Source organism: Lipotes vexillifer, unplaced genomic scaffold (assembly GCF_000442215.2).
Source record: "Lipotes vexillifer unplaced genomic scaffold, Lipotes_vexillifer_v1.1 scaffold965, whole genome shotgun sequence".
In the NCBI taxonomy this organism is placed as follows: domain Eukaryota; kingdom Metazoa; phylum Chordata; class Mammalia; order Artiodactyla; family Lipotidae; genus Lipotes; species Lipotes vexillifer.
In genome coordinates, this window is record NW_006769686.1 from 1,573,049 (window position 1) to 1,596,611 (window position 23,563).

The following is a 23,563-nucleotide window of genomic DNA, read 5'->3' on the forward strand; positions in this document are numbered from 1 at the left end:
AAAGAGAAGTTGTGTTAAGGACAAGGCCCCAGTGGTGGAGAGGGTACCTAAGAAGTGATGCTGCACACTGGATCAGACCTCTAAGAAAGTGTTGCTGGGGAAGAAAGAACCTCCAGCCTCGCCTTCTCTCAGTCGCTGAGGGCAGCAAATCCCCGCTGCTCTTCTTGCTCCCACTGCTGCTCCTGCCGGTGCCACCGGGCTGCCTTCCGCTCCCTTTTCCGAATGGCCTGCCACACCTCCATTTCCGCTGTCAGTGGCCCTGGCACCTGGAGGATTTCTGGGAAGGTATAAGGTAAGACCTATACAAACTATCCTTGGTAAAAATGTAAGAAAATAGAAAAGATCTAGCCAGGATCTCTGATGCCTTCCCACTCTGCTGCTTCCTCTTCCAGCTGACCTGAGCTTTGCTGTAATCATAAGCATCTGGATTCTTCTCCATGAAGCTCAGGAACTCATCACGTGTTGATTTGTCAGCTGCAACTGTGTACTGTGGCCGGGGCCGGGAGTCCCTAGGTGCGAAAACCCAAAAAATGAGTTCAACATCACCTGCCTCCGGCTCCTCCCAACATCACCCAAGCAGACCAGGGGAAGCACTGCCAAGTAGCTGGTGCCAAGATCATCGTCAGGAGGGGTCGGCATGAGGGCCCTTACCTACTGAGCCTCTCCCAGCTCTGGCGGCTGCATGCAGGAGGGTGAAGCCACCAGAGCCCAAGGGGGCACTGAGCAGAGACAGAACTCCAGGGTCTAGGGGGCTGGCAGCTGGCCGGAGCTTCAGCATCCCCCATCTCCAGCTCGGCAAGCAGCCAAAAGCACATCCCGGAGCTCCGGCTGACCAGGGGACTTGGCCTCATCTGGGGAAGGCCCCAGAGGGGCTGACTCTGGTCTGGGGAAGGCCCCAGAGGGGCTGCCTCTGGAAAGGCCTCATCTTCTCGAGGTTGCTGCGAAAGAATCATTTGCACCCCAGCCTCCAGGTCTTGGTTTCTCTCCCTCTTATTCCTTTTTCTCCTCCTCTGCTTGGGCAATACCTCAAATTCACGAAGATCCAGCGTCCCCAGTGTCACCTCTACTAGCTCCAACTCTACCTGGGAGCCATCCTCTCCCTCTGACTCTGAACCTAGGGAAAAATTTGCTATGTTAGATCCATCTCAGGAATAAGCAGAGGGTAGAAGGTTGTGGGCTGCCCCAGATGCATAAGAATGTACATAGAGAGAAAATCTAGATCACCTGAAATAAAATTGTTTGTATTTTGTCACCCAAGATAAAGTAGCCCATCAAGAGCTGAAGCCATTAGTATCACATGCAGAGATGAGGCTCACAGCCCAGACAAGCACAGGCCCAGAAGAAGCTATGCAGGGACAAGAGTCCCTGGACATTCCCATGACAGCCTTAGGGTGGTGCACAACAGAGGAAAGCACGAGCAGTGACAGCCATGCAGGCCAACAGTCTGCAGCGAGGCAAGCAGCCCTTAGCCCAAAACCAGAGCATCCAAGAAGACAGGTAAATTATGTAAGATCCACACAACACACATTCAAGCATCGACTTTATGCTAAGACTTTTCAAAGTACCAGAGATAACGTCAATGAACAAAAGAGATGATAGATTTGGAAAAGTCATCAAGAACAGACCCCGAGAGAGATTTGACAATTGCCAGATGGTGCTCAAACCCTGTTTGGGAGCTTCCTCATTCCACCCGAGTGCCTCATTTTCATCACTGTGGAACTTACTTTCTTCCTCAATGGCCTTCCTTCCTCTCATTGTCTTCCAGTGTGTCTGAGGTAAATCCAACCTGTCTCCCGGGAGTCTTCTGCCATAAAACAAAAGATGGTTCTCAAATTTAGCTGAGGAGAAGCCAGCCCAGGTTTCTCTCAACGAAGATGCCATCGGACTGCAGTACGAGGGCTAGAAAATCATCTGGATGCACAAATGAGAAGCCGAGGCTGGGGCCGGGAGGTATGGGAAGGTCTCGGGAGTCTGGGGATCTGGACAGAAGGCTCACCGTGGACATGTGAGGTGGTCAGCTTATGGAGCACACGCTGTAGCTCTTGGAAGGTGGGTCTGCGGGTAGCGAGGGGGATATCCCAAAGTCGGGGATCCCCACATTGCAGGGGAGCCTCACAGCCTCCAAAGAACAAGGACTGGCCAGAGTGGGGTGCACGCATCAGTATCGTCCCAGCCTTCTCCAGCACCTTAGCCCAGTCTGGCCCTGCCAGCAGGTCACGAACATCCTAGAGAAGAAAGTAACTCAGCCCTGCATCTCTTCACTTGCTACTTTTACTTTTTTTTTTTCTTCTTTTTTTGCGGTATGCGGGCCTCTCACTGTTGTGGCCTCTCCCGTCGCGGAGCACAGGCTCCGGACGCGCAGGCTCAGCGGCCATGGCTCACGGGCCCAGCCACTCCGCGGCACGTGGGATCCTCCCAGACCGGGGCACGAACCTGTGTCCCCTGCATCGGCAGGCGGATTCTCAACCACTGCACCACCAGGGAAGCCCTTCACTTGCTACTTTTAAATCTCCAACCAAAAAATAACCCACAGATCATGTGTAGGGAGTGGGAGGCAGAAGATAATGGAGGGGGCTTCCCTGGTGGCACAGTGGTTAAGAATCTGCTTGCCAATGCAGGGGATATGGGTTCGAGCCCTGGTCCAGGAAGATCCCACATGCCACGGAGCAACTAAGCCCGTGCACCACAACTACTGAGGCTGCACTCTAGAGCCCTCGTGCCACAATTACTGAAGCCCATATGCCTAGAGCCCGTGTTCTGAAACAAGAGAAGCCAACGCAATGAGAAGCCTGCATACCGCAACGAAGAGTAGCCCCCGCTCGCCGCAACTAGAGAAAGCCGGCGCGCAGCAATGAAGACCCAATGCAGCCAAAAAGAAAGAAAGAAAGAAGATAATGGAGGGAGAATGACAGGACTAAGACTCCTGGGCATTCACCCCATTCTACCTTCATCTACCCAAAAATAACCAAGACGGAGGATACAGGAGCCAGCCTCCCTACTGTAACATTTAATCAGTTGAGAGGGAAAAAGTGTGGATTAGAGGAGCACCAGATCTGGACACTTAACTCACCTTATATAGCATGTCTTCACTGTAGCGCCTCAGGATGGCTCCAGCAGAGTGGGAAGCTGCACCCCGGGCATCCCTAAGCCCCTGGGCTGTGCCCCACTTGGCCCGCACTGTGTAGCGGTGAAAGGTTTTGTGTGTCAACACTTCTTATCTGTAGACAGCACAGACTCAGTACTGGAAACCAGCTGATACTCCCAGGCTACCAGGATCCATTCCATCCTTACCCCATGCAGCACCCTCTCACACTTGGAAAACAGCACCAGCAAAGTGCCCAGCGGCAGCCATGAGCACCACGCAGTCCCTGGGACCTCTGCTTTTCAAGTTCTGTAGCAGCAGTTCTGCTTCTTGTGGGGGCACCTGGATGATGCAGGAGCAGCACAAACATATCTGTGGCACTTACTGACAGTAAGAAATAAGTGCCAATGCTAAGTGCTTCACATGCATCATCTCTTTTAATACAACTTATTTGTCTCCATTTTACAAATAAGAAAATTTGAGGGCTTCCCTGGTGGCACACTGGTTGAGTCCGCCTGCCGATGCAGGGGACATGGGTTTGTGCCCCTGTCTGGGAGGATCCCACGTGCTGCGAAGCGGCTAGGCCCATTGAGCCATGGCCGCTGAGCCTGCGGTAGTCAAGATCAAGTGGTAGAACCATAATTCAAACCTAGATTGGTCTATTTCCAAACTTAATTCCATTACACTTGACCCTTCTAAGATTCAAGCCAGTTCAGTCCAAGACTGTGCTGTCAAGTGTGATACCCACCCCCAACAGGAAGGAAGGAAAGAAGTGAGACACAGACTGTGCTGAGGGAAAATCTAGGCTGAGTGTACAGAAGGCTGGAGTTGACCACACAACCTGTGCTGGCACTTGCCTGGCGAGGGCCTAGGACACAACAATAGGCATAAAGAAACTGGCCCTGGGCATCTGGAAAAGAACCCCATGCGGGTAGAAGCCTCAGGGTCGGTTAGGCTTCTCAAACTCAGCCCTCTCCTCATCCAGTATCTGCAAGTCCTCCTTACTGGCTGAGTCCGAGTCTTCTGATCCTGAGATGCTGGAAAGATCTCCTGAGAACAACATGAGATATGCAAGTTTGGTGGCCCATCTTTGACCTTTCCTCAAGCTCCTAAACTAGGGTCTTTCTCCATCCCCATGACCTATCCCCACAGGTCTCCCAACAGTCATCACCTGTGGAGCTCTGCGTTTCAAAGTCCAGGACAGACAGGAGAGGCTTGTCCTTGAGATGCTGCTTTAGGTTAAACCGATGCCAGTCAAGCTTATAATGTTCCCTCTAGTAGGAGGCAAAGAAGGAAGCACAGTGTGGAAGCATGCCCCAGCCTGGCCTTTTATGGTATCCAAGACCTCTAACAGAACTCCAGGAAGTATGACCAGGTAACACTAACTTTCTTAGTTAAAACATGGAACTTTATTCATTAAAGACAAATGTCTACCTCTCCCCACCCACCATTATACCTTTGCTTCCACCATTTAGCTCTGTACCTGGTCTTTTACCTGTTCCTGGTGGTTCTGGAAGGTCTGGTCACAGGTTGAACAAAACAACTTCTCTGAAATACCCAGAGGACCCTGGAGTGGTTTTCTTTCTGGGCTTATTCTCTCCCCTGAACCTAAATAAGGGGAGGGTAAACAGAGGTAGAAAAGGAGCCCAAATCCACAGTATCTAGGATTACATTCAGTGTCTGATATACAAAGCAGAGGAGGATACAAAAAGAGATGGCATGTCCTTGCCTTCAAGGAATTTACAATCTAGTAATAATGAAGCGAATAGCACAACAATCACTTTATACAATAAATATGCTTCTGAAAAGATGTACGTAAAATGAATATAAATCAAACATTGTATGTAAATTAACCAAAGGGATTGTTTAGAGAAATCCTAGAAAATGATTTCTGAGAAGGTTAAAATTCTTAACTGCAAAAATCACTTCCCAAATGCCACTTTTTTAGCTTATATTTCCAATTACAGTGTGCAGTTTGTTTTTTAAAAAGGTACGAGAGAAACAGCCAAACTAAAGCTGTATGAAACCAAGAGTAAGTTGTTTTATATTCAGCAAGAAGGAATGATTTGATTGGAATAGTTAAATTTGGACTATGTCAAGGAATTCTGAAGTGTTTTTGCAGGCAGTGGTGGTAACGTGATGAGGCATAAACAATGGCAAGAGATTTGTTTGGAGACAATTCAGGAGCCTGTTCTAGAAATCCAGAGATCGAGTGAATTCTTTTTTTTTGACCAAAATATAGATTTAAATTTTACACGTACAAATGTTGCCTTAAATTCATAACAGTTAAGAAACATATACACAAATTTCAGCTTAAAAGGAAAAGTAAAAAACAAACACTCTGCAGTTGGGGTTTGATAAGTTTTATCCAGTAGAAGGAGATGTCAACAAGGGCTCCTAAGCTGGGAAACACCAATAAGAAATGTGTTTCCTTTAAGAGCAATAAGCTCCAAAAAGCCCTGTCACGTCCCTCACGGGTCCACCCCAAACCTTCCCAGATACCTGGACAGGAAATCTGCAGAGCCTGGGCCAGAGCCTCCCCGGGAGCGTGGCTCACCAGGCGCAGGCCCTGAAGGACCGGAGTATCCGCCTTGAGGTCAAACGGAGACCGACACAGAAGCCTGGGCTGCAGCTGAAGCCGGCGACATGGCTGAGCAGAAAGGCGGTTAAGAAACAGAGCTCCCCAAAGCAAGATCCTATGCCGCGTCTCCCGCCAGCATGACTTGATCTCCCCCACGCCGCAAGGCACCACGGCCCTCGCCCTGGTGACAGGGGTCAATACGTGACCCCCGCCCGCTTTCTCACACCACCCAGTCTCGGACCACACAAGAGTGAAATGGGGGCGCATTCAGCAACCAAATCCAGTCCAACAGAATTAAAATCACTGAGGTTCCTTAACCAACCGCTCCTCATTACGTGCGACGACCTCCAGCAGTGACTAAACCGCATGAACTCGTCCCTGCCCTCAGAAGCTGCCCCAAAGGTCCCGGGGAGCCGAGTGACACGGCCGTCTACAGTTCGAAGCACGGATTGCTGCAAAAGCACAACAATCTCATCACTACGGGGCAGCAAAGAGGACAAAAGGCGTCGCCCGCACCTGAACCCCTCCCCACATAGAGCGCACAATTGGTCCCCTGACTTCCAAGGCCCGCCTCTAGCCTTTAGTCCCGCCCAAGACGCCGAGATTGGCCGTCGTGTCTCCACCCATCATGTTCATTGGTCAGCCTAACTGCGGGTGACAGTGAGTGGCAGACGCCGGGCCTACTGCTCCGGGTCGGGCTGAGACCAGTGGAGCCGACGGAGCCCCTGGAATCACCCGGGTCACCGTCCCTGAGGTGAAACGCGAGACCGGATACCGAAATCTCACGGCCCGTGTCGGGCCTGTCCAGGGGTGCCCTCGGAGCCCTAAGTGAGCTCGCGGCGAGTAACGGGGGAAGGGGCGCCGCGGGCGGGGCGGGGGCGCGCAGCCGGAATGTTTTGATAGCGGGGGCGCGCGGGCGGGGGCGCGCGCGAGCCACGGGGCCGCGCGCAGGGCTGTCCGCTGTTGGGAGCCGAGCCCTTGGCTGGGGGCCGGGTGATCTGGGGGCGCGCTGGGCTCGGGTCGTGGCAGCTGGGTGTAGGGAGGCAACCCAGCCCACCTGCGGGTATCGGCTGTCGGACTGGATCGATTCCTCCAACGTTCGCAGGAACCCCTGAACCCAGGCCCGGCTGGCAGGGGCTCTATGGGCCCTGGGTCTACACTGACCCAGTAAGTGGTGAGTTCCCTGAGGGCTTGGTCAGCTTAGGACCCAGGGTTCTCACTAACCCAGGGAATCCCATCGGGGCCTGGCTGGGCAGGGCTCCACAGCCTCGGGGTCTGCACTGACTGGTTGAGTGCCACCTAGATCATGCCTGGCTCCAGGACCAAGGCAACCCACAGTTCACCCAGGATCTAGGTCTACACTGACACAATCAGTATATCCCATCCAGGAACACTGCCTGCCTGCTGGGCCTTTGGGGCTAGGGAAGCAAGGGAAGGAGTTGACCAGAAAGGTCCTTTTTAGAAAAGACTCTCTTCTTGGCTTTTGGGTTTGGGGCTTTGTGGACCCTGAACAGTCCATCTAATTTCTGAGGCTGAAGTGGGGCAATGGAGAAACAGTCCAGACCTGTACAGACTCAGTCTCCACAGGTTCATTAAGACACTTCTTGGGACCCTAGAGTTGAATGAGTGGCCGTGTATGATACAACCAGAGGAAGTATGCATAGCCCTAGGCTGGAAGGGTGCCTCTTTCCCACTGCAGCCTCCCTGCCCCTTGCTTGGCCACCCCTGAGTGTGGGGCGTGGGGGGACGGTAAGGTTGGGTTTATTTCTGTTCCCACTCCCCACTCTCCGGGGCCTGACACCTTCTCCTCCAGCAGCTGCAGAGCCAGGGCATCGAGGGCTGGAGTGGAGCAGACACTGCCCATGGAGCTGGTAGGGCCATGTGCTTATCTCAAATCTCTGTTTACAAAGTGCTTCCAAACTTCTAGTCTCTTGGGAGACCAAGGTTTCTCTAGGAGGGGAGGGGGAGGACCCCTTCTCTCCAGTGAATAGAAGATGAAGCAGACCCCCCACAGGGCCAGAATCTGCCTTCAGGCCAGCAAGGCCTAGGTAGACACTCAATAAAGGCTCTGGGAATGACTGACCTCATTGGTCAGTGAGGGCCTCCCAAGCCCTGAGCTTGCTGCTCTCCTTGGGTTACTGCTTTTTCTCTGCCTTTGATCCAAGAAGACTGGTAGTGGAGACCAAGCCCAGGATTCCTTCTCACTCATTTCTGGTCTGGTAGGCAGGGGAGAAGATGAACAGCACCAGGGGTCTGAACTTGGGTCTCTCCTTCCTCATTACCCACAGGTGGACAAGGTGGACAGGGGGCGGTGGTGATGGCGCAGTTTGACACTGAATACCAGCGCCTAGAGGCCTCCTACAGCGATTCACCCCCCGGGGAGGAGGACCTGTTGGTGCATGTCCCTGAGGGGAGCAAGTGTGAGTTCCTGGACGTGACAGCCAGAGCTGGGGCTTGGGGGGAGAATTGGTGGAGGAACACTGAGGGAGCAGGGGCTTCCACTTCTTCAGGGCTCTGACGTCTCTGCTCCTGTACCCACAGCACCTTGGCACCACATCGAAAACCTTGATCTCTTCTTCTCTCGAATATCCTTTGTGTCTCTGTGTTGGAGCTCTGGGACCTATAGCCCCTCTCTAAGCCAGGCCCCTGATGAGAAGTTGGTGTGGGTATGGTTCTAATCCTTTTCAGGCACCTTGAGCCTGAAAGAGGCTAGAGAAATAATGATCATTATAAACAATGATACCTCACATTTATCAAGAGCTACGTGCCTTGCATTTTGTAGTGTTAGTTTATAAGGAACCTCTCTAAGTGTGATTCTCCTTTTTGATGGTATGCTAATAACCATAATAATTAATGTCATTTGACTTATTCTGTGTCAGTTCTGTGTTAAATACTTTATATGCACTATCTCAGACCTAATAATCCTATGAGGCAGGTGCTATTATTCCCAACACACCACTACAGACAGAAGCTTAGAGAGGTTAAGTAACTTGGCCAAAGTCACACAGCTTGAAAGTCATAGAGCCAGGACTTCAGCTCAGGTATGTGACACCAAAGTCTGTACTTTTTTTTTTTTTAATTTTTAAATTTTTTTAATGCCGTGTTGGGTCTTCATTTCTGTGCGGGCTTTCTCTAGTTGTGGCAACCAGGGGCTACTCTTTGTTGCGGTGCACGTACTTCTCATTGTGGTGGCTTCTCTTGTTGCGGAGCACGGGCTCTAGGAGTGTGGGCTTCAGTAGTTGTGGCGCACGGGCTTAGTTCCATGTGGGATCTTCCCGGACCAGGGATCGAACTCATGTCCCCTGCATTGGCAGGCAGATTCTTAACCACTGCACCACCAGGGAAGTCCCTGTGCTCTTAATTGCTGTCTATACAGACCACTTTTTCTTAACAATTACACGTTTATAATCTACACCAGAAGAATGGCTTCACTTGTATGCTCATCGGGGAGATCTTTGAGCTCATGTAAGTATAAGAAGGGATGGACGATGTGGTGAAGGAATACATTTCAGTGTTTCCTCTCTTTGAGCTCAACGCCTGGCCCAAACCTTCAATGCAAGTCAGTCCTAGGCTCAAAACTCTGCAACCATTTATAGTTCAAGGACTGGGTGTGACACCGTTTTACAGCCTTATCTTTTTTAATCTCACTTATAAGGAAAGCTTTCCAAGTCCTATCTCTTCCACAAAGAGAAGTCAGATTTGATCATTTCATCAGAGCTCCAGTGGAATGGGCATGATTCAGGCAGGAGGTATCAGAGATGCCAGCCACTTACTTGAGAAAAATTTCTCTGTTCTGCCTTGGTTGCACCTTAGGCCTGCTGCTGAGTAGAGAGCCTGCTAGGAGGAAGGAGCCATATGGCTTTGCCAAATGTCAAGGGGTTGGGAAACCTTCCCTCCGTAAGAAAAGAGTTCAAATCCGCAAAGGGCTTCTAACTACCATCTCAAAAGGAAACCAGGTACTGGGGACCACAGACCACAATTTAAGACCTTTGAAAGAGTCCAGCGAGTGGCGGCAGAGATTACTATGAGGTAGAAAAGCAGGCTGATTCTGTGGTGCCTGAAGCTAAGAGCAAAAAATAGGAGCTGGCTTGGGTCCCCTGGGGCCAAGCAGTAGAGAGAGCCCACAGGGAGTTCTCCAGCCCATTTCCCCAGAGGCTGCTCCCTAATTTTGGTCTGGAGCTTCCAGACTCTTCCTTTTTCCCATGTTATTTCACTGGTATCTCTCTGACTTTCGGACTGCGCCCTCTCTTCCCAACTCCCCAGGCAGTTCCTCTTTGTGGTTGCGTTCACCACCTTCCTGGTCAGCTGTGTGGACTACGACATCCTATTTGCCAACAAGATGGTGAACCACAGTCTTCACCCTACCGAGCCTGTCAAGGTTACTCTTCCAGATGCCTTTTTGCCTGCCCAAGTCTGTAGTGCCAGGTAAGTGCTGCAGTTCAGAGGGCACCAGAGCCTGTTGTTCAGCTAGCAGGTGGGGAATGGAGTGGAGCGTGAGGCAGTAACATTCCCCAGAACACAGGCTCAGGCTCAGCCTCTCCAAATCCTTCAGGACAGCAGCATGTCTGCCAAGGCTCCTCAAGGGCCACTCCTCCTCCCCTTCTTTTCCCCACCAGGATTCAGGAAAATGGCTCCCTTATCACCATCCTCGTCATTGCTGGTGTCTTCTGGGTTCACCGGCTCATCAAGTTCATCTATAACATTTGCTGCTACTGGGAGATCCACTCCTTCTACCTGCATGCTCTGCGCATCCCCATGGTGAGACTGGGAAGGTGGGCAGTTACAACCACAGGCCAGGACGTCTTCTGCAGCTTGGGAAGTGGGGGGGGTTGTATTCCCAGGCATTGGGCAGCCTCACCCGTCCTTGGCAGATCAAGGAGCATCCGGTTAAAGGCTCCACTCAGAGGACCCCTGAGCCTCACAGCTCATGCAGGGCCAGGGGCCGAGGCAACAACCACACCTTCCATCCCTCGTCTCTTCCCCACCCCATAGTCTGCGCTTCCATACTGCACGTGGCAAGAAGTACAGGCCCGGATTGTGCAGACCCAAAAAGAGCACCAGATCTGCATCCACAAGCGTGAGCTAACAGAGCTGGACATCTACCACCGTATCCTCCGTTTCCAGAACTACATGGTGGCACTGGTTAACAAATCCCTCCTGCCTCTGCGCTTCCGCCTGCCCGGTCTCGGGGAGGTTGTCTTCTTCACTCGGGGCCTCAAGTACAACTTTGAGCTGATCCTCTTTTGGGGACCTGGCTCTTTGTTTCTCAATGAATGGAGCCTCAAGGCTGAGTACAAACGTGGGGGACAACGGCTCGAGCTGGCCCAGCGTCTCAGTAACCGCATCCTGTGGATTGGCATCGCCAACTTCCTGTTGTGCCCCCTCATCCTCATCTGGCAGATCCTCTATGCCTTTTTCAGTTACGCCGAGGTGCTGAAGCGGGAGCCGGGGGCCCTGGGAGCACGTTGCTGGTCGCTCTACGGCCGCTGCTACCTCCGCCACTTCAACGAGCTGGAGCACGAGCTACAGTCCCGCCTCAACCGGGGCTACAAGCCCGCATCCAAGTACATGAATTGCTTCTTGTCACCTCTGCTGACACTGCTGGCCAAGAACTGCGCCTTCTTTGCTGGCTCCATCCTGGCCGTGCTTATTGCCCTCACCATTTACGACGAAGATGTGTTGGCTGTGGAACATGTCCTCACCACTGTCACGCTCCTGGGGGTCACCGTGACCGTGTGCAGGTGGGCCAGGGGAGCAGGTGGGAGCAGGCCAACTAGCATTCCCGGGGGCTTATGTCTCACCATGACCCTGATCCCACTAGGTCCTTTATTCCGGACCAGCACATGGTGTTCTGTCCCGAGCAGCTGCTCCGCGTGATCCTCGCTCACATCCACTACATGCCTGACCACTGGCAGGGTAATGCCCACCGCTCGCAGACCCGGGACGAGTTTGCCCAGCTCTTCCAGTACAAGGCAGTGAGTGGAGTTGGAGTTAGGGCCTGCTAGAGACTGGCTGATAGCCTGGTGGCGAGGGCTGGGCTCCCTCCTGCTCTCTAGTGACCCTGATCCCTTCCCTTTTAGGTGTTCATCTTGGAGGAGTTACTGAGCCCCATTGTCACACCCCTCATCCTCATCTTCTGCCTGCGCCCACGGGCCCTGGAGATTATAGACTTCTTCCGCAATTTCACCGTGGAGGTCGTTGGTGTTGGAGATACCTGCTCCTTCGCTCAGATGGATGTTCGCCAGCATGGGCACCCCCAGGTATTAGGAAAGGAGGGAGGGGGGCAGTTGGCCAGAGGTGATGCTGGCATATACAGTGTCTTTGGGAAAACTGCAAAAAGGCACCCTTCTGAGCCAACAAATCACAAAAAGGCAGCCCTGCCTTGGGGCAACCCTGTACCGGGGCACACACTGCTTTGAAAACAGGAGCCTGGGCTCGATTATAACCTTAAACTTGCACCCTTGGCCAAGCTCCCTGAAAGGCACAAACCAAACAGCTAGCCTGGCATGTGGCCATTCGTGGGGTGGGCACCAGGGCCCCTGGACAAGATACAGCAGTGCATTGTGGTCTCTGCCCTCCAGGGGCAAGGCCTCCCCACTAGCAGGAAAGGTACAAAAAGGGTTCCTGTAAGGGGACAGTCCTGCTCACTGCAGCCTCCCTTGTACAGTGGCTATCCGGTGGGCAGACGGAGGCCTCAGTGTACCAGCAAGCCGAGGATGGGAAGACAGAGTTGTCACTCATGCACTTTGCCATCACCAACCCTGGCTGGCAGCCACCACGTGAGAGCACGGCCTTCCTAGGTTTCCTCAAGGAGCAAGTTCAGCGGGACGGAGCAGCTGCAGGCCTTGCCCAAGGGGGTCTGCTCCCGGAAAATGCCCTCTTTACGTCCATCCAATCCTTACAATCTGAGTCTGAGGTGCGTTCCTAGGGACTGGGAGATGACAGGAAGAGTGGACTCCAGGAGCTGGGACTTGGGACGTGCGCATGGGGCGGAAGGGCCTACCGGGTCAGTTTCCTTCTGTCCACTCTGTGCCACTGGGTCCTAATGTGCAGAATACTGGGGGACTCAGAGGCCTCCCTACGCCCTGAGAATTCTACCCACCCTGTTCTTTCATAGCCACTGAGCCTTATTGCAAACGTGGTAGCCGGCTCATCCTGCCGGGGCCCCCCACTGCCCAGAGACCTGCAGGGCTCCAGGCACAGGGCTGAAGTCGCCTCTGCCCTGCGCTCGTTCTCCCCTCTGCAGCCTGGTCAGGCTCCCACAGGCCGGGCTCCCAGCACCATGACAGGCTCTGGGTGAGTAGAGGTGGGCCATGAGAGGAGGGCATGGCAGTAGCCCCCAGCAATTTGTGTGGGTCTCAGAAATGTTGATGACTGCTGTCTGTGCTGGGGGGCAGGGTGGATGCCAGGACAGCCAGCTCCGGGAGCAGTGTGTGGGAAGGACAGCTGCAGAGCCTGGTGCTGTCGGAATATGCATCCACTGAGATGAGCCTGCATGCCCTCTATATGCACCAGGTGAGTGGGCTGGAAGGGGCAGGGTCGTAGAACCAAGGTGACAGCTGAAAACAGAATAGAGGGTTTTAGATGTGAAGCAAGACCGGGGTTCAAATCTCTTCTCTGCCATTTACCTGCTCTGCAATTTCCATTCCCACATATATCCTCTTCCTATCCTTTTTAGCCTAGCCTACTTTTACCCAGGCTTTTTCCGCACTTGTGGTTTCCCCTGCCAAGAACATACTTCCCTGAGATATCCACAGGGCTCCCTCCTTCTCATTCAAGTATGCTCTTTCTTTCCCCATGAGACCACCTCTGGCCACCCTGAGTAAAAGCCTCCCTTGCCTACCCTCCTGAACCTTCCTGTTCTGTTTTTCTCTCCATAGCATTTAGCACCATGGGACATTGTATTTTTCCCTTATTTATTTGTTTATTATCTATCCTTCCCCACTTCCCCCAAGTATATAAGCCCCACAGGAGTTGGAATTTTTGTCTCTTTTGTTCACTGCTGTATCCCTAGCACCTAAAAGAGTTCCTGGCACTTAGATTCACAACCAATTTGTTCCAGAATCAAATGACTGGGGAAAATGAGAGCTATTACAATCTATGCACAGGCTTGTTCCAGGGATCTGCTGGGAATTTAACCTGTAAGATATCATGTGTATGTTACACATCATTAACACATCAGATACTCTGGGTCAGTGATTCTAGGTGAGGCAGTATAAATGGGAACTGGCCGATACCATGGTGGAGGGTAGCTGTTTCAGACAGATATTCTTCTGTCCCCAACTAATGAATCCCCCACTTAGCTCCACAAGCAGCAGGCCCAGGCTGAACCTGAGCGGCATGTGTGGCACCGCCGGGAGAGTGATGAGAGTGGGGAGAGTGCCCCCGAAGACGGGGGAGACGGTGCCCGGGGCTCCCAGCCTATCCCCCGCTCCGCCAGCTATCCCTGTGCTGCACCCCGGCCTGGAGCTCCTGAGACCACTGCCCTGCAGGGGGGCTTCCAGAGGCGCTACGGAGGCATCACAGGTATCCACTGGGAAGGACACAGAGTCTTCAGGGAAGGGTGGTCCTTCTGGGGCCTCTAGGGGACGAAAGAAGTCAGAGGGACCAGACCCAAGGAGACTAATCCCTCCCCCGCACTTCCACCTACCCCCAAAAGCCCCAGAACCCTTCTCCTCGTTCCTGTTTGTGTTCATTCTAAGTATTTACTTGTATCTTTAGATCCTGGAACAGTGCCCCGGGCTCCCTCTCACTTCTCTCGGCTGCCCCTTGGAGGATGGGCTGAAGATGGGCAGTCAGCATCAAGGCACCCAGAGCCCGTGCCCGAAGAGGGCTCAGAGGATGAGCTTCCCCCTCAGGTGCACAAGGTAAGGGCTTCAAGACCCCAAAACAACTGCCAGAAGCAGTAACTTCCAGGCTGAGGTCAAAGCTTCTCATGTGAAGGGAGGTGGGCCTCTCGGGCAGAGATACTGCAACTTCCCCACCAAAGTACACTTCCTTTTCTTCCCTCACCTGCTGTGAAATCCAGGACTTGATTTTTCCTTTGCTTACCTCCTCAAGAATCAAGTTTCCTTTATCTCCAGGCTTCTGTTGTGTAAGCAGATAGCTGAAGACTATCTCCATTACCAACCCTTTTCTCTCCACAGGTATAGACGAGGCTGAGGAGGGTCCCTATGCCCCAGGATGGAGGCCACCGTTGCCCTGCCATCCCATCCGCCTGCCATGGAGGGCTCCTCTGAGTGTTGCCTGGCTCCACGCGTGTGGTGTTTGTGTGTCTGTGCCTGGCCAAGGAAGGTGCCAATGCTGGGCTCACCACAGCCCCAGGAGAGAGATTGGGGGCCTAGGAACCAGGGCACACAGGACTCTAGCCTCATCCCCAGGACACCCCTTGGCTCAGAGTGTGGTGCTAGAAACTGGTCCCCAGCCCAGCCCCAGTACTGCCACCTTTGCACCCACCCCTGCAAGTCTCCAGAGGACTGCCCACCACAGAAGCTGCCAAGCAGGGAGAACCTGTGCCAACTGTGGAGTGGGGAGGTGGGCCTGGACCCTCAACCTCTGCAGCCGCCCTCCCCGCACCCTGAACAGATGAGCAGCTCAGGCTGTGGCCCTTACCTCACCCCCAGTTCTCTCCCAGTGCTGCAGCCTGCTCACCTCTCCCCTGCTTCCTGCACATCACTGGCATGTGTGCCACTTGCTCCTGTTCTGTTCGCTTGTTCCCCTTCTGTTCAGCTTTTGCTTTGTCTTGGTGTGGAGGCTTTAGCTCCTAGCTCCCCTCATGCTATCTTTTGACACTAAGAAGGAAGCTTCTAAATTGCAGGAGCAGGATGGAAATTCTTTGCTGCCCTCTCCAACTTTTAAGATGGGCCCCCCGGGAGACTGAGGCCTTCCTGGCCCCTATTGCTGCTTATTGTACACCCCCCCACACCACCTGCACATGGGATGGACAGGGCTGGAAGTGTGCCCTCGACTGGCTGCCTACCAGCAAGAGAGCTCTGGCCTGCATCCCACTGTCCCTTGAGGGGGATGGAGGGGCGACCGGACGGCTTAGCTTTGGGCTACCGCATTGCATGCTGGGACCCAGCTCCTTCCCTTCGCCCCACCCCTCACCCAGCTGCGGTCCGCTGCGGGTGAGCGGTGAACTACGCTGCCCGCCCGAACTTACAGGGGAGTGGGGTGGGGACCGTGTACAGCTTGACAACCCTTAATAAAGAAGGGATTTTGACCAGGTCGCGGCTTGTTGTCTCGAGTGGCCAAGGTTCTGGGGGCAAGTGGGGTGTGTGTGAACCACCCAGGTGGCTGGGGACCGGGTCGGCCCTGTGGGAAAGCTGCCCAATGCAATCGCTTGGATATACCGACCTAGTGGGCGAGCAGAGGGCAGCTTCCTATCCCTGGTTCCGTGGAGGTCAAGGACTCCGGCAGGACGTGCGGTCAGATTTCCCGCCCTGAGCACGTGACCATGCCGACTCTGCTGTTCTATTTTGCCTTCCCCAGCGTGCACCATTCCCCCGCCCCTTCGGAGACACTCAGCCAATGGGGCCCTGGGTAGGAGCTGGGAGCGGCCCTGGTGGGCGGGGCTGCTGCGGAAGAGAGCGGCTGGAGGCAGTGGCTGAACATTCCTGTGGGCCCCGACTTGGCCGGAGGGTCCCCGGCCGCGAGCTAGGGGCGGACGGCAGAGACGGCGTACGTGCCCGGCGTGAGTGCGTGGCGGCGGCGCGTGCGCGAAGCGAGTGGGTGGTGTGGCCGGGTCCACGTTCGTCCCTGCTGCGCGACCCCCGCGGCTTAGCGCCCCGAGGCTCCATGACCCGAGATACCCGGGATTCCGCGCCCCGCCCCGAGCGGCCGGTCCAGTTCTCCTGTCCCTCAGTCCCCTCAGCCTCGGCCGGCGGCCACGCATTACCATGGTGACTGTGGGCAACTACTGTGAGGCCGAAGGACCCGCGGGTCCGGTCTGGGCGAAGGGTGGCCTCAGCCCCTGCTTCTTCTTCACGCTTGTACCCTCGACGCTGATGGGCCTGGGGGCTCTGGCCTTGGTGCCGGCTCTTCCCTGCAAACGTCCGGAGCGGCCAGGTGGCGCTGACGCGGTGTCTTGGGCGGCCGGCCCTCGCGTAGCTCCCTACGTGCTGCAGCTGCTTCTGGCCACACTTCAGGTGGCGCTGCCCCTAGCCGGCCTGGTTGGCCGGGTGGGCACTGCCCAGGGTGCCCCACTGCCAGGCTACCTATTGCTGGCTTCTGTATTGGGGACTGTGGCCAGCGCCTGTGGCCTGGGGCTGCTCGTGGTGGAACGGAGCCAGGCACGGCAGAAGCTAGCAATGGGCGTCTGGATCAAGTTCACGCACAGTCCGGGTCTCCTGCTCCTCTGGACTGTGGCTTTTGCAGCCGAGAACTTGGCCCTCGTGTCTTGGAACAGCCCACAATGGTGGTGGGCAAGGGCGAACTTGAGCCAGCAGGTGAGTGACCTCGTGGGGGGAGGGGAAGCATGGGTAGCGGGTGCTGGGAAGAAAGATGGCATGTCTGGTCACACTGGCTCCATGCTTTCGAATGCCTCTAAAAAAGGGAAGAAAGGAGGGGCCAGCGCTGCTGGGAGCTGATAGCCAGCTGGTGGGGAGTGGCTGTGCTGAGTCACTGTGGATTTTTTTTAAAGACTATTAGATGCTGGGCCCCTGAGGAGGACCTGGGTGTGTGCCCTACCCCAGTCCCCAGATGTGTTATAAGTAGTAACAATGGGATTCTGGCCCTCGTTGATAGTCTCTCCACATATGTTTAATTCTAGGTTCAGTTTAGCCTGTGGGTGCTGCGGTATGTGGTCTCTGGAGGGCTTTTTGTCCTGGGGCTCTGGGCCCCTGGACTTCGTCCCCAGTCTTACACCTTGCGGGTCAATGAAGAGGATCAAGATGTAGACAGGAGCCAGGTACACCTCAGTTTCTGAAACTTCGGATCTATCTTAATTCCATTCTCCATCATCATTTCTTCCCACCATAAAAACCCATTTCTTTCCTAAGTCTCAGTTTGTGCCCTTAGCTTTTCTGACCCCATCAGGGATTGCCTGTTGGTCTGTTACCATTACCTGGGAGCTGTAATCCCATACATTTTCCCTAGGGGCTTTCTGGCTAGTGCACTTCATTTTGATTTCTGAGCTTCCCTCCCTGTGCATGAGCCCCTCCCTCATGCGTTTCACCATCCTAGGTTCAGTCAACAGAGGGGCCACCACGGTCTACCTGGCAAGACCTTGGCAGGAAACTCCGCCTACTGAGTGGCTACCTGTGGCCTCGAGGGAGTCCAGCTCTGCAGTTTGTTGTGCTCATCTGCCTGGGGCTCATGGGGCTGGACCGGGGACTGAACGTGTTGGTCCCCGTCTTCTACAGGGACATAGGTGAGCGGGAGAAGGGTTGTCAGCTCAGCACTCTGGTCTTTCATTGGTCTGGTTGGTGCAGGGGACTAGCCTAGGGAAGTGGGACAGAGTTGGGAGCTGGGTGGTCAGAAGGAGGCTGTGGCTGATTCCTGGGGCGGTTTCTCCTGAAGAGGGTTCTAGGGTCCATAAGTGGGCTCGGACTCGTTTTCTCCATAGTGAACTTGCTGACCCAGAAGGCACCTTGGAGCTCCTTGGTCTGGACTGTCATCATCTACGTCTTCCTCAAGTTCCTCCAGGGGGGTGGCACCGGCAGTACAGGTATGAGGGACTCTGCCCTCACCTCGGTTGGTATTGGCCCCTCTCCCTTCTCCCACAGGCGTCCTTCCCCCAGGCCCCTTGGTGCTCTCAGACCTTTCACATTTTGCTGCTGGGATGACGTCATTAGGCTTCTCAGCCCTACCAAGGCCTCCCCTGGCTTCCCCCAGGCTTCGTGAGCAACGTGCGCACGTTCCTATGGATCCGGGTGCAGCAGTTCACCTCGCGGCAGGTGGAGCTGCGCCTCTTCTCCCACCTGCACGAGCTCTCGCTGCGCTGGCACCTGGGGCGCCGCACGGGGGAGGTGCTGCGGATCGTGGACCGGGGCACATCCAGTGTCACGGGGCTGCTCAGGTGCCAAGCCAATGGAAAGCAAGTGTGGGAGGGCGGGTCTGGAGAAGCAGGGGTGGAGGGGCTGTCAGGAGAACCGACCCAGCTCCTGGAGCTGCTCCTCTGTCCTCTTTTTTTTTTTTAATTGTAAAATTAATGTACATGTGCTCTCGTAATAATTCAAATAAAGAAGACAGAGCAAATCTCTTGAATTCCGCTCACTTCTTCAGAGGTTCTCACTCCATTCAGTACGTTGAGTTCTGCTTTTTTTTGCATTTTTTTACGTATATACATGCGGACTCACAGAACTAATGTGGTATCGTGGAGGTTTTTCCTAAAATGAATGGTGTCATGACGTAGATGTCATTCTCAGAATGGCCTTATTATCAAAATGTTAGGGAGATGTATTCTAACCCACACATGAAGATCTTCCTCATTCATTATAATTGATCCAGAGCATTCTATAATTTGGGCATCCTATGGTTTATTTCGCCATCTACCTCTTAAGGGGCATTTAGCTTGATTCCAGTCTGTTGCTGTTGAAAACAAAACACTACGCTGAAACCCCCTAGGGAGAGTTGCTGGCTCCGAGCTCTTAAACCTTTCTTTGTTGCTTGACTTTACCTCCTAGCTACCTGGTGTTCAGCATCGTCCCCACGCTGGCCGACATCATCATTGGCATCATCTACTTCAGCATGTTCTTCAATGCCTGGTTTGGCCTCATTGTGTTCCTGTGCATGAGTCTTTACCTCGGTGAGTGCTTCTTGGTGAAACCACCTCCCTGAACTATCCACGGACTCCCTTGGGCATGAGCCCTGCCCCCACTCAGGTGACCCAGCTTTGGGAGACTGTAGATCAGTGGACCCGCATAGCCTCCTGCTGCTCTCCAGTATGACGGGTGAGCCGCCTCTGCTGGGGGAACCTCAGCTCACCCTGGGTGGCGGAGGGCTGGGGAAGGGCATCCTGGTCAACATTAGGTGCCCGCTGTGGATGCGAGTCAAGGACGAACCTCATTTTTGTAACAGGATGCAGCTTGCGTTCATTTGTTCACCACAACCGTTTTCACATGGGCTTTATGCAGCCTACAGTGAGGTCTTGGACACAGCCCCTTCCCTCAGGGAGCTTAAGACTCCCTCCCCTTTGGAATCTGGGTCCCTGGGCTATAGCACAGGGTTAGTGCGCATGTGACCGGCAGCAGACATGCACATGGTCTCCGCTGCTGGGAGTGATGTCTTGCTCTCTTCTTCTCCCTCTCCCTCCTCCTGTCACTCTCTAGCCCTGACCGTTGTGGTCACTGAGTGGAGAACGAAGTTTCGACGTGCTATGAACACACAGGAGAATGCTACCCGGGCACGGGCTGTGGACTCTTTGCTAAACTTTGAGACGGTAACAGAGGCCTTTGGTGGCAGTGTTGTGAGGCTCGGAGATGTGGAAGAGTGTGCCTGGGACCATCGGGGCTGATAAGCAGCTGGGGGGTGCGAGGTGTGCTGTTTACAGTTAGGGAGGAGGGATGGGGAATTGAGCTGAAAGCCGTGACCGTGTGGAACAGCGGTGCTTTGAATTCATCAGGTCAAGTATTACAATGCAGAGAGTTACGAAGTGGACCGCTATCGCGAGGCCATCGTCAAATATCAGGTGAGGTTGCTAGTTTGAGGCCTACTGAGAGCAACAGCCTGGCCTTGTGGAATTGCCAGGACAGAGAGGAGTAACATTTGGGCTGTGAGGTTGAAGGTGCCCAGGGCCAGGTTGGGATTTGGTGACTGTCAGCATGCATGTGATATTCCTTCCTCTCATGTCATGGCCCCAGGGTTTGGAGTGGAAGTCAAGTGCTTCACTGGTTTTACTAAATCAGACCCAGAACCTGGTGATTGGACTTGGGCTCCTCTCTGGCTCCCTGCTTTGTGCATATTTTGTCAGTGAGAAGAAGCTACAGGTGAGGGAATTGTGCTGGGCCTGGGGATGAGGGGACCAGGGTCTTTGTTTAGGCCACCGGGTTCCTGGGTGGGAAGCAGGCAGGGTGATAGCCAGTGGGCAGGGTGAGAGCCCGCAGGCCTCCTGTGACTCCTCTTCCCTTGATGTCCACAGGTTGGGGACTTTGTGCTGTTTGGCACTTACATCATCCAGCTGTACATGCCCCTCAACTGGTTTGGCACCTACTACAGGTAACCTGACCCTGGCCCTCACCTGTTCAGGAGGCACTGTTATTTCTCCAGCTCCAGAGGAGCTCCAGCCAGCATTCTTCTTGCAGGATGATCCAGACCAACTTCATTGACATGGAGAACATGTTTGACCTGCTAAAAGAGGAGACAGAAGTGAGTGAGGAGACAGGAGCCGGGTTTGTGGGGAGCGGGAGGCTGCGTGGCGTTCTTTGTGTCTGGAGAATACCAGGCCTGTAATGGCACATGTTGGTGGCACTCTCCCAGGTGAAGGACCTTCCCGGAGCAGGGCCCCTTCACTTTCAGAGGGGCCAGATTGAGTTTGAGAATGTGCACTTCAGCTACACCGATGGGTGAGCCCCTCCCCTCTCACTGTCCCCCAGCCCCCTTTTCCGGTGTCCACTTACACACTGCTTTCCTGCCCCTCCTCCCTGCTTCTCAGCCCACCACTACCTGGGAAGAGAGCCTGAGCAAGAGAGGGGCAGGGCCCAGTTGTGGCTCTAGTGTTGGAGGGGGCCCCTGGCAGTGCAGCAGGCCTGCTGAGCATGCCCATCCTTCTTTGCAGGCGGGAGACCCTGCAGGATGTGTCCTTCACCGTGATGCCTGGACAGACACTGGCCCTGGTAAGAGGAGACCCAGCCAGTAGGCCCAGACCCCTTGAGCTTCCCTTATTCTAGTGCCCGTGGTAACTTGGGACCAAGGCTGTGGAGTTAGCCCTGTCATGCCAGGTTACTGGAGTGAATGTAGCAGCCTCCATGGACATTGGTGGCCTCGTGGAGAGAAAGATTTAAAAGCCGATGGGCCTTAGAACGTTTTCCCTTTGTTTCTCATGCAACAGGTGGGCCCATCAGGAGCAGGGAAGAGCACAATTTTGCGCCTGCTATTTCGCTTCTATGACATCAGCTCTGGCTGCATCCGAATAGATGGGCAGAACATTTCACAGGTAAGGATGCTTGGGAGAAGACTGTAATTTAGGGGCCTGTGTGTGAAAGAATGGCAGGTGCTGGGCATCCAGGGAGTGGTGGAGGAGCTGTCACCCCTGCAGAAAGTTGGGCCAGGAGACCTCAGCCTTTCTAGCAGTAGACGACCTACATAAGGAAAGTAGTCATGAGAATGAGTAGTATGGTGCTGTATGAGGCACAAAGATCTGCAGCAACCCAGGGAAGCAGGGAGAGAAAGTGTATTTTCTCTTTATTGATGGGGAAACAGGCTCAGAGAGGTTAAGTGATTTGCCTGCACAGCTAGGGTTTGGGAAGATGGAGGCAGGATTCTCACGCAGAATCCTGGGATTCTCAAGCATCCCATATGCTTCCCACCATCCCATCCTACCTTCCAGGCCTGGGTGGGTCTCAGAGGCCAGAGCATATGGTCTTTTGGCCCCAGGTGACCCAGGTCTCTCTCCGGTCTCACATTGGAGTCGTGCCCCAGGACACTGTCCTCTTCAATGACACCATTGCCAACAATATCCGCTACGGCCGCATCACAGCTGGGAATGATGAGGTGAAGGCTGCGGCTCAGGCTGCAGGCATCCATGACACCATTATGGCTTTCCCTGAAGGTGAGCCTCCCCTGCAGAGTCCCCCTCCTGCCCAGTTCAATCCCGTTACTCCCTCTGACCTCAGATCCACCTCTTCCTTGCCCATCTGGTCACAGGAAACAAGTTTATTACTGTGACTTGAGGGAAGTGGGCAATTTCCACAGGGTACGATACGCAGGTGGGTGAGCGGGGACTGAAGCTGAGCGGCGGGGGGAAGCAGCGTGTCGCCATCGCTCGCACCATTCTCAAGGCTCCAGACATCATTCTGCTGGACGAGGTGAGGACCCTGAGTGCCTTCTCCCCTCCTTCCTCCCCAACCTGTGCCCCAGCCATTGCTGCTGGGCACCGTCTCCATCTAGGAGAGCTAGCACAAATCCATGTTTCACAGAAACACTTTGCAGTTTCCAAGCACAAAACAGGTTCTTTTTGATTCCTGAGGCTTTGTCCAGCAGCTCGCATCCTCCTCCCACTGGGGATTTGGGTGGCAGGGGCAGTTCTACCCAGTCCCTCTCTGTAGGCAACATCCGCGCTGGATACACCTAATGAGAGGGCCATCCAGGCTTCTCTGGCCAAAGTCTGCGCCAACCGCACCACCATCGTGGTGGCACACAGGTACGGGACGGGCAGCAGGCAGCGGGGCCCACACTGGTGCTGTGGTAGGTGACTGATCTCTGACCTCTCAGGCTCTCCACCGTGGTTAGTGCTGACCAGATCCTCGTCGTCAAGGATGGCTGCATTGTGGAGAGAGGACGGTAAGGGACACAGCAGGATGAATAGGGAAGGGCCTCTGAATTGAGGGCCCCAGGAAAAGGTTGTGGAATCCCAGGGCTTTCTGGAAGGATCTCCCTCGCCAGTTCCCTGTCATCTCATAGACTAGTGGCAAGGACCCTTGGGGTAAAACTGATAGTTGGTTGGGACTTATGTTTTTCTCCTTGCCCCAGGCACGAGGCTCTGCTGTCCCGAGGCGGGGTGTATGCTGACATGTGGCAGCTGCAGCAGCAGGGACAGGAAGTCTCTGAAGACACCAGGCCCCAGACTAAGGCCTGGTGACCAAAGTACCCTCCCTCCCAAAGGATAACCAAGGGAAGTAACACTGTATCCCTCTCGCCTGCCGTATTTCATCCTGGTCTTGGTGCTAGCTATAGTGAAGGAAAGGGGCCTTTCAAAAAAGCACTTTTGGGGGAAATAAAAGTGTGGACTGAGCTGGGATCAC

The 23,563-nt window shown here is 54.2% G+C and overlaps 3 protein-coding genes across 5 annotated transcripts in view; 2 read left to right on the forward strand and 1 right to left on the reverse strand.

Annotated features, from left to right (window-relative positions):
• ANKZF1 (ankyrin repeat and zinc finger peptidyl tRNA hydrolase 1) overlaps positions 1 to 5,730 on the reverse strand; it is a 6,312-nt gene extending 582 nt beyond the window's left edge. Inside the window, 15 exon segments of the mRNA XM_007445819.1 lie at positions 123 to 266; positions 398 to 546; positions 652 to 783; positions 786 to 876; positions 909 to 1,114; positions 1,665 to 1,786; positions 1,945 to 2,225; positions 3,071 to 3,218; positions 3,312 to 3,424; positions 3,916 to 3,992; positions 3,995 to 4,132; positions 4,254 to 4,356; positions 4,578 to 4,690; positions 5,585 to 5,685; positions 5,687 to 5,730. Coding sequence (XP_007445881.1) covers positions 123 to 266; positions 398 to 546; positions 652 to 783; positions 786 to 876; positions 909 to 1,114; positions 1,665 to 1,786; positions 1,945 to 2,225; positions 3,071 to 3,218; positions 3,312 to 3,424; positions 3,916 to 3,992; positions 3,995 to 4,132; positions 4,254 to 4,356; positions 4,578 to 4,690; positions 5,585 to 5,685; positions 5,687 to 5,730 — 1,962 coding nt within the window.
• Positions 5,731 to 6,273: 543 nt separating this feature from the next.
• On the forward strand, positions 6,274 to 16,209 carry ATG9A (autophagy related 9A). Of its 3 annotated transcripts, XM_007445821.1 has the most exons (16): positions 6,274 to 6,417; positions 7,477 to 7,534; positions 7,952 to 8,083; positions 8,205 to 8,248; positions 9,064 to 9,128; positions 9,927 to 10,088; positions 10,280 to 10,421; positions 10,656 to 11,404; positions 11,485 to 11,638; positions 11,744 to 11,923; positions 12,331 to 12,579; positions 12,781 to 12,959; positions 13,061 to 13,178; positions 13,967 to 14,189; positions 14,385 to 14,530; positions 14,810 to 15,889. In XM_007445821.1, exons 3-16 carry the CDS (start codon positions 7,981 to 7,983, stop codon positions 14,813 to 14,815), a joined length of 2,520 nt encoding a protein of 839 aa, XP_007445883.1. In that variant the 5' UTR covers positions 6,274 to 6,417; positions 7,477 to 7,534; positions 7,952 to 7,980; the 3' UTR covers positions 14,816 to 15,889. The 3 variants fall into 3 exon arrangements, with proteins under 3 accessions (XP_007445883.1, XP_007445884.1, XP_007445882.1); XM_007445822.1 differs by lacking the exon at positions 7,477 to 7,534; XM_007445820.1 differs by lacking the exons at positions 6,274 to 6,417; positions 7,477 to 7,534; positions 14,810 to 15,889 and adding an exon at positions 16,111 to 16,209 and having other exon boundaries at positions 7,981 to 8,083.
• A 62-nt stretch (positions 16,210 to 16,271) lies between these two features.
• ABCB6 (ATP binding cassette subfamily B member 6 (LAN blood group)) lies at positions 16,272 to 23,559 on the forward strand. Its single transcript, XM_007445823.1, has 19 exons — positions 16,272 to 17,110; positions 17,434 to 17,571; positions 17,847 to 18,033; positions 18,229 to 18,330; positions 18,498 to 18,681; positions 19,289 to 19,410; positions 19,934 to 20,043; positions 20,227 to 20,292; positions 20,465 to 20,590; positions 20,743 to 20,819; positions 20,906 to 20,969; positions 21,081 to 21,166; positions 21,379 to 21,436; positions 21,652 to 21,756; positions 22,197 to 22,371; positions 22,515 to 22,627; positions 22,868 to 22,962; positions 23,034 to 23,102; positions 23,292 to 23,559. The coding sequence occupies exons 1-19, from the start codon at positions 16,562 to 16,564 to the stop codon at positions 23,398 to 23,400; spliced, it is 2,535 nt and encodes an 844-aa protein (XP_007445885.1). The 5' UTR covers positions 16,272 to 16,561; the 3' UTR covers positions 23,401 to 23,559.
• Positions 23,560 to 23,563: the final 4 nt, after the last annotated feature.